The 14992-nt window shown below is 39.6% G+C and overlaps 1 protein-coding gene across 4 annotated transcripts in view; it reads left to right on the top strand.

Moving 5' to 3' along the window:
• TBC1D5 (TBC1 domain family member 5) overlaps window positions 1-14992 on the top strand; it is a 306295-nt gene that overhangs the window by 264255 nt on the left and 27048 nt on the right. For all 4 annotated transcript variants that reach the window (XM_075493115.1, XM_075493118.1, XM_075493116.1 and 1 more), the window contains one exon: window positions 13797-13896. In XM_075493115.1, coding sequence (XP_075349230.1) covers window positions 13797-13896 — 100 coding nt within the window. The remainder of the gene's footprint in view (window positions 1-13796; window positions 13897-14992) is intronic.

Genomic DNA, 14992 nt, shown 5'->3' with positions numbered 1-14992 from the left:
GCAAAGGAGAATACATCTGAGGATCTATGTTGGTAGTTTGCGCTGCCCTTTTTTCCTTTTCAGTAGAAATCTCATCCATTCATCCTGCTCTTTTAAGATAACACCACAAAATTACTGTCTGTTTCTGTGAAAAGCTGAGACCTGTACTGACCTCTCAACAAAAACATGCTCATGGATGAGAAACATCTCTCTAAATCAGGCTATTGTTTTAGTTGGGGGTTTTTTTGAGCGGAAAAGGTTTCTGCATTTGGGAGATTTTTTTCCCACTGAAATAAATGGTAAGTATGTGTTTAATAGCTTGATTCTTATTTTTGTCTCTGTTCGGTTAAATCAAATCATTCCCTATAAAAACAACAAAACTTGTGTTTCTGTTCTTTTAACAATGTAGTATAAATGGTGTGTATTTACAGTCCCTGCATAATCACTATACTTAAGTTTACCCTCATTAAACTCTGAACAATGTAATCAGAGATTCTAAAAACCCTAAATAATAAGATCCTGCTCTGGTCTGCATCCTCAGTCATGTTAGGAATCATATCAAAGGTCAAATACATCCGGCCTGAACAAGAGAAGGGGTTAGTGAAACTTTTTTGCAACTGATGCTTCAAAAAAATTTAACTGAGTATGAGTTTAACAAAGGGTATGCTTTGAGAGTCCTTCATATAGGACTGTGTGTATGTTGAACTGTGTGTATATTAAAATGCTTATTCAGGCAGCAAAATGAAGAAGCATAATTACATGAGTACATCACACCTAATCAACCATTTCAATAACATTCAACCAAATACTTAGTAATATAATACTGAAGTATGGATCATGAACTTTATTAATTGCAGAATATCTATATATTAATCATTCCATATCCATATCCGTCTGCATTCAAGAGTACTTACTGCATTGTTTCAGAGAGCTCTAAAATCAGAAAATGGTGTGGTTTTTTTTCCTCTGCTCACATTTCTCTTAAATTTGCTGTAGTGGGCTTATGCAGTCTTAAAGGCCAGCAATGTGTGTACCAGATAGGCAGAAAGCCCGTCGGATGTGATACTGAAACATACTGGAGGAAATGGGATTCTCATTCGCATATGTGTTTATTTATAGCTATTTCCAAAATACTTACAGTCATACCATCTAAATTAATATCTCAGTTTTATTATTTATGAAGAAATATTCCCATATGATTAAGTCAACGTCAACAGCAGCACTGAGAGAAACCTTTATCAGCATTTCTGTTCAAAGGGATAATTTCTATTACCCTACAGCTCTTTCTGTTCGTATCTATTCCCTTACCAAGTGAAGTACTACCGATTTTCTCAGTTGTTCAGTGCCTACCCATCCACAATCAGTTATGCAAAATGTTTTGCATTCCATAGATCTTCCAGCTTTTCATGGTTTTTGTTTTTAAACTGTCTCTCAGCAGTCCCACAGGGCAATGCCAGCAGGTGGGCTCGTGCAGGCCGCAGGTGCATAAGTCCAGCTTGTCTTGTGTCTGCTTGAAAAAGAGGTTTCTTTCCATCCCTACTTTATTTGTCTTTAGGCAAGAGCTTTCTCCATTATTCGTGTTTATCCTTCCCCATCTTCCTGCTAAGGAGAGATTATCTGGGCGTAGGAGTGGGGTATTTTTAAGAGGAAAATACACCCAGGTTAGATGAAAACAAGTCCTGCTCTTGCTCCAGTAGCACAGTTGCTGGTTTCTAGCGCTGCGACAGTGAGGCTGGTGCACCTGGAAGCTGTTCCAGTAATAGGTTCGACAGTGGGAGCTGCTTTGGAAAACATCCAAGCCCGTGGTCCTTTGCCACTAACGTCTCCAGGCAAGGTGGGATGTGGCAAACTAAGCCGACTCCAACAGCGCGACACTGGCAAATTGACTTTGAACTGTTTAAGATGGAAATTCAACAGCAGGACCTGGTGTTTAGAAGCTGTGAGCCAGAGTTTCAGCTATTTTCAGGATTTTAATTGAAATGAAATGGATCTGTCAGGGGGCTAGGGAGATCCTCTGAAGCTCCATCTTTCACTTTCTTCCAAATGTCACTATATGTAAATATTTTTAGCTTTGTTTTAACAGACAGTAAATCAAATAAATAGATAATTATAGATCAGCACAATTAAACAGATATTTTGCCTCAAAGTCACTAATCTTTTTAGTAGAGATTATAAATAAAGATTGATTATAAATAAATAATTTTTACCCTGCTGTCCTCATAAAACTAGAGGGCAAGGAAGACGAATAGGGAATTATTCTAGTTTGGAAGAAGAGAAATAGCTGACCACAAATTCTTATTTCTTATATTTCAGAAAAGCTATAGATATATAATGCATTAAAATACGCATGTATATGTATTTCACCCATCTTCAAATTTAAAAAGAGTAAGAAAAACGTAATTTTTCTTGCATTTAAAAAGTGTGGGTCTCCTTGAACAGTGCTAACTCTAGAGTGTTAGAAATTTGAATGTTGGAAGAGAGAGTTCCTGGGTCATTGGCTATTCTGAATCAGAGCTGCAACCCTTTCAGTTTTGTTGGGTTTTGTTCTCTGTTTGGGGGGGGGCTATGTACAGAAAGGCTGAAATTTTTATTTATTCATTTAATCCTTTACCAATAATCTGTTGGTTCTGTTTGCATGTGCGTAGCTTGGGAAAGCATTGTGCGATGCCATCCCTTTATGTGTTGTTACTGAAAGCACACAGAGGAAGTCAGGATTGTACTAATGCCCAAAAATATGTGCCTTTGCAGGTGAAGGCCTTCTAGCATTTTAATTTATTGGCAAATTTGTCCTCGTCTCATCCTAGTTGAACATTTTTATCTGTATTATAAAATTCCTTTCTTGGTTTTGAAAATTCCTTTCTTTTGTTTTCAATCAGAGCCCTCCGAACCAAGTAATTTAATTTCTTTTTTTTTCACTGCTGGTACATCTTGGCTCCTAGGAGTCACAATGGATATTTTGTTGACCTTTCTTTCATCCTTCATTTTATTTTCTTATTTTTCTCAGTCCATTCCCCCACCGCTTTCAGAGGGCTGTCACGGACGTATGTTCACTAAAGATTACGCAGTGGCAGTTCTGTTTCAGGTTTTAAAATAGGTAATTATTCTTCTGAATTTACTTCTTCGAGCAGAAGAGGATGCATTGTGCCCTGAAATGTTTTGACAGCACTGCATTTTGAACCTAGACTTCTAGGATTACTTTTTACCTGATTCATTTGTGCTTACTCTGATGTCCCCTGATGTATTTTGAGACATACAGTACTACCAGAGAGCAGAATTTCTGTGTTGGGAAGCAACAGGTCAAAGTAACTATAGGGCAGAGGAGAAAAGAGAGAAAAAGAAAAGTATTCTTCCATAGGTTTTGTATTCCCCTTATCCTTCTTTAAGGTGGATAACTACATCACCATTTCCTTTATTAATGTGACAGAGAACCTGTTTGTGCTTTAAGGGTTCTGATCTAGGAAAACACTGAAATAAGTACGTAACTATAAGCAAGTATAAAGTCCTATTTGCTACTCTGAGCAACTATGCCTACAAGCACTACACAGTGAAATTAAGAGAGAGTTTAAATAAAAGAAAAGAAAAAGGGAAAGAAAGACGTTCCTACTTAAGCTACCTCATACCATCCTGGGGTTGTAGAAACAGTCTGAGTTAAAATGGTGTAAAACAAAAACGTGAGCAGGAGTTAAAAGGGTGTAAAATAAAAACATGACTCAAGTTCACTGTGCATGCAGTCCAAAGGAACAAAATATATGTTTGTAGGATTTATCTGAAAATACTGTGCTTAAAATAGTTAACGTTGATGAAAGTATATTCAAAATAATAAAAACCTGGCAGTTGTGAGGATGTGAAGAACACAAAACATGAGTAAGGTGTATTTGGAAATATATTAAGCATCGGGATACTTCAGCTAGCACAGGGACACAGAAATAGTGGCAGGTAATGGTTCAGCACAGGAAATCACGACATAACCTCTACTTCTGCAGGAATTAATACCCGAAGGCAGTATCTGAACTTCTTTGTGTCTTCCCACGGTAATATATTAATATGTGAAATAGTTCCCATTTGTGCAAACATTTCACAAGTAGCAAAATTCTCAATGTAAAAGTGACAATATGTATTCCATCCCTGACTTTGATATGCTTGGTGAACTTGCATCTAATCATTTCATAGCCCCTTTCATGTAGAAGAAACTTTCTCTAAACATCTGCAAAGCAAATGCCTCATGAAAACTCTCCTAAAAATTCCACCTTTCCATAGACAACAGTTTGGTTGCTAACATGCTGGAGCCATGTCTATAAGACTGACTAATATAGCCATATTGTTTCCATGTCCTCCCCATATGTGTGTCTGCAGCCATCTGTTGTCTCTTGGCTTACACTGTTAAGTCCTTTAGAGAAGCGGGTTTTTTCTTTATGTTTGTACGGCACCCAGCAGAGCGAGGTCTTGGTCCTGACGAGGGCCCATGAGTGATACAATTAAATAATAGGTAAGTCAAATTATTAAACTAAATAATTGTTTAAAAAAAATTCCACTGTATGTAATTCATTGTTCAAAACAGTGGTTTCTGGTTTAAATGTCAGCATATGCTGTAGACTATTCTGTGGCTGGCACAGATCATAAAAAAATTATGGGGTTGTCAACCAACATTCAGCTGTCAGGGGTTCAAGATTAAAAGGTTAAATCTTGTATTTAATTGTTAGATTAAAAATGAAAACTAAATAAATTCTCACAAAAATGGAAACAGTAACCACTACTTTTTACTCCAGGGAAATTTGCATAAAATGGAATGAAAAAGCAATTTATGCCATGCATCTGAATCTTGTTTGACATGTAAAATGCTACCAATATCCAAAAGGTATACTCTGTGTATATCTTATGAATAAGCACTTAAGTACTGGTAAGACCCTTGGCAAGTCCCTGGCTTCAGGATTTCCTTGTATCAATCTCATTTTTCCCATTATTTTCCTCTAAATGTTTCAATACCTCATCAGGCTTATTTTCTAATTTGCCCTGCCAATTTGCCAAGAGCTCAGGGGATGTTCCCTTAGTGCTCTTACTATGAATACTGAAAGAATTGAAAATGTGACTGGGCAAATTAATGTAGGAAAAGTCCAAAGGCTATTAGCTACAAAAAAAAAACCCACCTCTAGTTCAAGAAATCCCTGATCTGCAAATCTGCGTAGCCTGGGAGAGTATTCTGGGCAGTACCATTACATGTTTATATCATGACATACTTTTTTCATTACGCTTTACCCAACCCATCATTGACCAACGTCAGACAAGACACCAGGAAGACTGGACTGTTCCTCCAACACGGTTCTGCCCCTTTTTGTGTTATGTTTTTGTATTGGGTTTGTGTGGCAAGGTTTTGGTAGCAGGCAGGCTACAAGGGTGGCTTCTGTGAGAAGCTGCTGGAAGCTTCCCCTATGTCCAATAGAGCCAATGCCAGCCGGCTCCAAGACAGACCCGCTGCTGGTCAAGGCCGAGCCCATCAGTGACGGTGGTAACGCCTCTGGGATAACTTCTTTAAGAAGGGGAAAAAAAACCTGAGCAACAGCAATTGCAGCTGGAGAGAGGAGTGAGGATATGTGAGAGGAACAGCCCTGCAGACACCAAGGTCAGTGAAGAAGGAGGGGGAGGAGGTGCTCCAGGCACCGGAGCAGAGATTCCCCTGCAGCCCGTGGTGAAGACCATGGTGAGGCAGGCTGTCCCCCTGCAGCCCATGGAGGTCCACGGTGGAGCAGATATCCCCCTGCAGCCCATGGAGGTCCACGGTGGAGCAGATATCCCCCTGCAGCCCATGGAGGTCTACAGTGGAGCAGATATCCACCTGCACCCCGTGGAGGACCCCACGCCGGAGCAGGTGGATGCCCGAAGGAGGCTGTGACCCCGTGGGAAGCCCACGCTGGAGCAGGCTCCTGGCAGGACCTGTGGGCCCGTGGAGAGAGAGGAGCCCACTCTGGAGCAGGTTTGCTGGCAGGGCTTGTGACCCCGTGGGGGACCCACGCTGGAGCAGTCTGTTCCTGAAGGACTGCACCCCATGGAAGGGACCCACGCTGGAGCAGCTCATGAAGGACTATAGCCTGTGGGAAGGAGGCACGCTGGAGAAGTTTGTGGAGGACTGTCTCCTGTGGGAGGGACCCCACGCTGGAGCAGGGGAAGAGTGTGAGGAGTCCTCCCCCTGAGGAGGAAGGAGCGGCACAGACAACGTGTGATGAACTGACCGCAACCCCCATTCCCCGTCCCCCTGCGCCACTGCAGGGGAGGAGGTAGAGAATTTGGGAGTGAAGTTAAGCCCATAGAGAAGGGAGGAGTGGGGAGAAGGTGTTTTAAGATCTAGTTTTAATTTCTCATTATCCTACTCTGATTTTGATTGGTAATCAAATTAAACTAATTTCCCCAAGTCAAGTCTGTTTTGCCTGTGACGGTAATTGCTGAGTGATCTCTCCCTGTCCTTATCTCGGCCCCTGAGCCTTTCGTTATATTTTCTCTCCCCTGTCCAGCTGAGGAGGGGAGTGATAGAGTGGCTTTGGTGGGCACCTGGCATCTAGCCATGGTCAACCCACCACAGTTTTTAATTACAGCATTATTGCTTAAACACCTTAAATACCTTTAAATTCTATCATCTTCTCTTTGAAGGTAGTTTCTTTTCCACTACACTTAACACTTGGTGGTGCTGCCAAATTAAATTCATATTCAGACAGATTCAGCTTTAAGATTAATGCAGTTTTGCCATTCTGAGTGTTCATGAATGAAGTGCTTGGATGTATATTGTTGTAAGGCTTTGACAACAGACCTTACTCTTCCTGGAGTTTCTACATGAGTAAAATAGACAAAAATACATTTTCTGAATTGTAAGACTGAAAACTAAATGTTAATATGAAAGAAAGATGTTACAGTCCTGGTTTTGTGCATTCATATTCCCTGTTTTCCAGCCCTTGTACTTCTGTGTTAAGCTATATGTCATGTATTTGGGAGAAAACTTATTTAAACTGATAAAAACAAGTTTGAGAAAGAGTGGCTTCTTCCAAAACAATATTTCTTCAGACCTTGGCTTGTGTAGGATGCTAAATTCCAGTGCCCTTACCCATGTCCGCAAACCTTATTGCAGCTTGTAAAGTGATGAGCTGTAAAAGGATAGGATTACAATGTCAAAACTGTAAAACTTTCTGTAATCTGTTCTTGAAGGTGCTGACCACTTTCAGTTAGTCACAGCTGTTTTTCTGAAACAGTAAAATTTGATGAAAAACAGGGTATGGTAGAGGCATTGCTGGTCTCATTATAAGCTCAGGAGAGAAGGAAGGATATAAAAAATTTATTTCCATAGCTGTCTTTCTAAAGGTGAGAAGATAGATGAAAGGAAAGGTAATAAAAAGAGAAGAGTGAGCTTTGGACAAATGGAGAGCACCAGAACTGTATGGATAGGGGGAAAAAAATAGCAAAGAAATTGCAAATAATTAATCATAAAGGAATTAGCTTTCGTGGCAAAAGAAAAAAGGAAATGTAACAATGTAAGCAAAGTTCTGGATATGGATAAGAAGATGAATATGAGAAACGTAAATGTAAGTCAAGTTTTTTGCGGATTCAGTCTTGCCGCAACAAGGAAAATAGTTGGAGATGTGTATATGGAGGCACTCAAATAGAATCTTGCTTTGACTGGAGACATAAATACTAGCCTGCTTTATATTGTTAGTGGAATGTAGATCAACGTGGCATCACAAATAATCTGCTTCCTTTTCATTCTCGTATTCAATTCAAGGTGTTACTGATTATCTGTAAGGCTCTACACTATCTGGAATGTTGAAGGTGTGGAAAAGTTTTGAGGACCCTGGGACTAAATTTTCAGAAAATATTATTGAGTTGTTTTTCTGCAAGGTTGCATCATTAAATTTGCACATCTTGGTCTCCCATATCTGATGCAGTGATTCCTTTGTTGGATTTGCTGCTTGATGTGTTTTTCTTCCTCATAATGCAGCTCCCAATATTAGAAAATGTTGAGCTTATATGCTTTATAGCACATGTTGTTCGGTAAGTCGACATTGATTTTTTATTTTGGTTAGCTATTTAAATGATTGATTTTTATTTTGTGGTCAACTGGTTAACCTTTGAGAGCCGTGGCTGAATGACTTTGAATCACTGTTAACGTGTTTCTTGTACTGTGTGTGTCAGATCAGCTGAAAGGTCAGCTTCTCAAGGAAGCATAGACCATAATGTTTTTCTTTTGACTTACATTTGGCCTGTTCAAAGAATTTATAAGTCTCTGTTCATGCATAAGAGATCAAATCAGCACTGCTATTTGTACATAAAAAAAAAATAGTATCCAGGGTACTCACTTTCTCAGCACAGTGAAACACAAAACTTGGCACTTAGAGAAAAGCACAGTGAATACTGTCTGGACAAGAATTGAGACCATCTGCACAGTGCTAGCTATAAATCAGTTGTTTCATCTATTACTGCTAAAGAATTTGACTTCAGAATACCGAAAAAATTTTTCCTTTTTTCTGAGGGGCTTTGTGATGTTGCTGCTTACCTTTACAAAACATTAAAACATCCATAATTTGCAGAACAATTTTAGAAAGATACTGTGAGAAGATTAGTCTTAGAAATGTTGATTAGAAGAGACCTCTGCTCAAGCTGCTACTTGGAGCAGGACAATCACGAACATTGGATCAGGTCAGTGACTTTGAATAGAAACTCTACCACTTCTATGAGTAACCTCTTCCAGTGCTGCACTGCTCTTCTAATGAACAACATTTTTCTAATGACCAATTTGAACCTTCCAAGGGACAATTTTGGGCCATGGTCCCTTCTATATCATCTGCCACAGCTGAGAAGGGTTTGATTACACCATCTTTGTAGCTCCAGGTAGTTGCAGGCTCCCAGCAGATCCTCCCTAGGCTCCTCTTTGCCAAAATAAACAAGCCCAGCTACCCCAGCCTGTCCTCTGGACCTGTAACCATCATAGTAGCCCTGCACTGGACTGTCTCCAGTTTCTCAACATCCTTCTTGAACTGGAGGCCCAAAACATTATTCAAGGTGAGGGCTCACAAGCACTGAGTAAAGAGGGGTAATGACTTTCCTGGATCTGCTGACCACATTCCTTCTAATGTAATGTAGCCCAGTGCACTGTTTACATTACTCATGATAAGAGAACTTTATTAGTTTTAAAACAACTCAGCAGCCACTGTAGCCTCTAGATCTTTTTCAGTAGGCCTGAAACATAGCAAGTTCCTTCCCTGTCTGCACTGGTGCATTGGGGTTTTTCTCCTCAGGTGCAGAATTTTGCACTTATTGAAGTTTCTAAAACAGAAACCTCAAAAAGAATTCTTTTGCCTGGGCTTCCAGTGTCTCATAGTGTTTCTGAATTGAAGTTCTACCAGTCAGCACAGCAGCCACACCTCCCCATCTTGCATAACCTGAAAATCTACGGAGCGTACATTCTGTCTTCTCATATGGGCTTTGATGAAGATACTGAACGGTATCTTCATAGCCGTCCATTGGTTACTGTGCTCATTTCCAACCACCAACTGGACGTCAAGCCATTAACTCTAGTCTTTGAGCTTGGGGTCTGACCAGTTCTCAGCCCACCTTCAATCCTTTAATTCAGTCCATACTTTATCGTATTATAAAAGATGATGCTTTTGGACATAAGTGTCAAAAGCCTAACTAGAGTAAAAATATATTGCGTTCACTCCTCTCCTTTCATCTGCATGGCCAGTTATTTCATCATAGTGGGCAACCAGATTGGTCAAGCATGATTTGCTCTTGGTGAATCTTTGTTGACTTTTCTTGATTATTGTCTTGTCCTTTAAATGTTGGAAATTGATTCCAAGAGGACATGCTCCATGATTTTTCCAAGGACTAAGGTGAGGCCAACTGTCATATAGTTTCTTAGATCCTCCTCACTTTTCTTTAATATGGATGTAAAATTAACCTTTCTCCAGTCATCAAGGATGTCCTGTAATAGCAGTGATTTTTCATGAATGATAGCTATGGTGTTACAATCACATTGTCAGCTCTTTCAGCACCCATGGGTGTATCACATGTAACCCCATGTATTTGAACACATACTGCTTCTTCAGGTATTCACCAACCTGTTGCCCCCCAACTCTTAGCCATCCCTCTCCTTCACAAACTGTACATGCAGAGGTCTGGGAGCAGACTTTGCCTATAAAGCGAGAGGCAGAAATGGTATTGAGTGCTGCAGCTTTTTCTGTATCATCTATCATTATCTTATCTCCCTTAATAAGCAATAGACCTACATTTTCTTTGAACCTCCTTTTGCTGCTTTCGTACTTGTAAAATTCCTTCTTGTTATCCTTTAATGTCCCCCATTAATTTTAGCTCCAGCTGGGTTTTGTCCTTCCCAGTTTTGTTCCTGTGCCCAAACAATGACTGTGTGCTTGTCCTTTGTTTCCTGTCATTGTTTCCATATACGTGCTTTCCATTTCCACCATTTCCATCTCTATATGTGCTTTTCTCATTTTAGTTCATTAAGAAGCTCCTTACTCAGCCAAGTGGACCTTCTGATGCCTTCTCTGTATGTGCTGCTTCCTCATGTATTTCTGGGTTAGGTCCCTATTCTATGACAGACAAAGTCCTCCCCACTAGATTAGCCAGTCTGTTCACAAAGATGTTCTTCCCTCTCTTTGCAAGGTAGACCTATGGTCTAAGTTGTCTCTCCTCATCAAACTGAGTGCCACAAGCAAAATAGTGGTGGCCCAGCTAGTGCCACCAAATATGTAGCCATATGTGGTCTACTGGATACATCTGCTGCTATCTAGGCTTTTCCCTTTTGCCATAGGATTAAAGAGAAATACCACCAGGATTCCTGTCCCCTTCACCCTTGCTCAGGAGCCCTACAGTCACTTTTGAACTGAAATGGTTTCACATCACCATGTCATTGGTGTATGCATGAATAAGCAGAAAAAAAGTCAGAACATTAGGTGACCCCAAACAGTCTTTTGGCAACACCACAAATTGAGGCTCCATGCAAGCAAGAAACCTCCCTCGTTGATGAGCCTGGCTGGAACCGAGTCACCAACCACTCACTGTCACTCATCACTTTCTCTTGGTAGCACTCTGATACGGTGTCCAACCTGGATTCTTCCTCTGAGGGAGCTTGTTCTTCCCCTCTGCTGACTGGGCCCTGCACCACTGGGCAGCCCTCCTGCTGCCAGAAGTCACAAGCTTCCAGTTTCCACCTTCTTAGGAGCGCGTGTCTTCTTCCCACTGCATCTTGCCTCGGTTGCACCTTCCCTGTCTGTTGCATAAGCTTTTACACCTTGAAAGATCCTGTCAATCACCTGTTTGTCGCCCCTGACGCAATAAAATACATTTGCCTCTTCTTGCAGCTCCTCACCTGCTGCTGCGGCAACTGCAACAGAGCAAACCTCCCTCCAGGGAGATCACCCTCAGGGGTCCATCTGCACAGAGGTTGCCCCAGCACTGCTGGTGACAACAGGAGCAGGGGTTATGTCTTGTAGCAAGTCATCACCATTTGAGTGTTGTCTTACGCAAACAGTACATCTGGGTCTCTCATGTGTCAAATGTCAAGTTAACTGCCTTGCTTATTTGCACGTCCCACTGGCAGCGCTCCTTGGTGCCTTTCCTGAGGGTGCCAGAGAAGTCAGGAACTCCCAAGGGCGTTCATTCAGTCTTGTGCAAGGTTTCCCACTTGGCAGGAAACCTCTTGCACTGTCTGTGAGTTCCCAGCCACAGTACCCTCCTTTGTGAATTCCGGGTCTGCTGAACATTTCTGCTCCCCATGCTAGATCCGAATGAGCTGAAAGAACGGTGGATTTAGTTTACTCAGCCCTGGTCTCACTTGCCCAACAAAGAGGTGCTGTTGTACAGTTGAAAAGGTTAGTTTCAGAATCTGGTCAAGTAGACAGAGCTGTCCAGAAGCATTTAAAGATCAATTTACTGCGGTTCTCATCCATGAATAAGAAAAAATAGTCTGGGAAACATGGAAATATTTATTACCAGAAGTTAAATTTTCTTATTCACTTGTAGGAGATAAACAGGGTTTCAGTTACTGGCTAATGATCTTAGAATTTGATTATGTTATTTTATAGTAAAATACTCAAATGCTGTCGCCTTTCCCTATCTTACAGCTGCACTTGTGGTGCAATAGCAATTTCAAATTTATGGTAGATTATTTCTTGCAGTCACTAGCTGTATGTACTCGGAAAAGGCCTTCTACAGGGACATTGCTTGAATAGAAATATCAATGCAGATACGCTTCTATAGGCTGTGACAGAACTGCAGGCTTTGAATGAGGTTACTCTTTCAGCAACTATAAATTGGCAATATAAAATCAATCCCTTTGAGGCTTAAGTGGTCAAAATATAAGACTGAGTAAAATAAGGTGAGATAATATTAATATAAGGAAATAGCAAAGAAAAAATGTTTAATGTCTGTAAATTGTAAGTGTGAGAAAAAAGGGGGTAGGGAAAAAGTGATATTGCTAGATCTTGCAAAATGCTACTGTTAAATGTCTTTTTATTTATCGGTTACTTTTGGATATATGCTATATTAGTGCAAAGTTTCCTTTGCTTGGCACTGACTCAGTTTCTGATGGAGATTAAGATCACTTGTACCTTTAAGATAAATCAAGATTCTTTCTTGATTTATCTCTTTCTCTTTATTCTCTTTATTCTTCATTCTCTTTATTCTTGCTGATCAGTTTTGGGTATTTTCATTTGAAATGTAATTCACACCCTAATGTTCAGCAATCTCCATCAAACAAGAGTACGATAGGACTGCAAAACTACTAAGAAAAATAGGAGGCTAAAAAGTTGCTTTGCCTTTATCTGAATATCTTGAATTCAACTGCATGCTTAAACAAACAAAAACCAGTTTAATACTGTTTGTGACTAAGCTTTGAAAGAATTTTTCCAAAGGAGTGGTGAACTTTCTCTGCAGTATGGTCTTTAAAGTCAAGACTGGATGCATTTATATACTGGCAAAGAAAGGAGTTCAAAGAGAAATTCTTAGCTGAGGTAGTTCCCATTGCTTAGACAGGGCATGTGGCTAGATAATAATGCTTCTCCTAGGCCTTAAAATCAAGAATCTTTTTTTAAATTCTTTTTTTAAACTACATTTGATGCGTATTTATTAAGCATAACTTAGTAATTTAAAGTAACTGCTTTATAGTATGTGAGTTGAAAATAGTTTTCACCTAAATATTACTTAAGATGTTGTGTGGAAGTGCAGTTGGCTGACCATAGAAGTGCAGGTTTTTTATGCAGATAGAACACAATGTGTTACTCAAATAAATATGCCAAAATATATGGCAGCAATGCATCCATGAGGTATCGTATAAGGTCTCATGAAATATATGCCTGGAAATAAAAAACGGATTTTTTCTGAGGTTTCAAAGGAATTGCTGTGGAAATTACTCTACCAGAAATGAGAATTTTTCTCATTTGGTGGGGTTGTTCAGCCATTGCTGTGGCACTGTGTTTGCACAAGCAAAACCAGATAGCTAATCTGTAAAAGAAATATGAATTGTTAACCTTTCTTGGATCAACGTAGACAGATTTTTATTTGACTCTCTAGAAAGAAAAAGAGTAGTATTCATAAACACTGAAACATTAAAACCAAACGCTATTTTCATGAAATGACAAAAGCATTTTAAATTCTTTTAATAAATGCAGTTGGAAGGTGATTCTCTTTATTTCCAAAATTTTCTCAAGAACAAAGGAATAGGAAAAATTAGAAGATGTCTAAGCATGTCAAGGATTAGCTTACCACTTTTACTGCCTATTATAGAAAGTTGGGGGGTTTTAATGCTAATAATCTCTTGATTGTAGGAGGAGGAATTGGAGGCCCAGATTTCATTCCTACAAGGACAACTAAATGACTTGGAAGCCATGTGCAAATACTGTGCGAAGATGATGAACACGCACCTTGGTAAGTGCAGTACCCTGTGTTAACCTGTAAATCTTTGCAAAGGCTCTTTTCATGTTTGTATTAGAACTAAAATAATATTTATGTAGTACATTGCGTATTATTTTATAAGCCATGAAGAAGATTGAATTGATGTACCCAGTTGTTCATCAGATGCTGCCTAACACTGTATCTTTATACTGTCATACTTTTGGGAGTATGATAGCCACCGATGATGCTAAAAAAAAGTAGAGGCATTTTGGCACAGATGCCCTTTGTCTGTTCCTCAGATTTCTTGTGTTGTAAGAGACAGGCTGGAGCTCACAGCATGTGAGCTTACACTTTTTAAGCCTGTTTGCAGTTCAACAGTCCCAGAATGATACTTGATGCATGCAGTGATAGTTGTATAAAATTCATATGCTTTCATTAAATGTAGCATCGTCACAATCTATGCCGATCACCTTCCGTATGTAAAAATGTGTTACTATAGGCTGTCTAGTTTGTAATATTTTGCTCAGACCAGGAGAAATATAGTAAGATAGAAGTCAATACAATGAGAACAGAATCAGCAAAGACTCCAATCTAAAATTCAACTTATATGTTGCCAAGACAAATCACAGAAAGTAACCAAAAAGCTTCAATCAATTCAGGTGTAAATATGCTTAGCTATGCTCTGATAAAAGCAGCATTTTTGAACTGTGTTGAACTGAACTCCAAAAGTTAGTATATTTAGTTATGTGAAAAAGCACTGTTGTTAAGAAATCAGGGCACAACTGCAATAATTTCAAGGTTTATTTATAGCCTGCAACATCTAAGCAAAATAAATTAAAGTTGAATATTTCAGTGGGTAGAAGTAAGTATATGATACCTAAGTTTGCCAGGTCAAAAAGATCAGATGTGAAAGCCATATTATACTTGTATTTTCATTTTCTTTTATGTGAGTGTTTTAGTAGCCACTGTTATGAGCCTAGAAAAATCTATAAATACTGTGTTATTTGAAAGTTTGGAATCACAGCCTTCAAAAGCCAAGTGTAAACCTCTAACCCCAACAGCTTTAGTCTGATGTATTGTATTGCTTCTGTGAGGGTACATGAGCAATGATGAGACCTGAAGCAAGTGC

Source organism: Mycteria americana, chromosome 2 (assembly GCF_035582795.1).
Source record: "Mycteria americana isolate JAX WOST 10 ecotype Jacksonville Zoo and Gardens chromosome 2, USCA_MyAme_1.0, whole genome shotgun sequence".
NCBI lineage: Eukaryota > Metazoa > Chordata > Aves > Ciconiiformes > Ciconiidae > Mycteria > Mycteria americana.
This window is presented reverse-complemented; position numbering and strand designations above follow the sequence as displayed.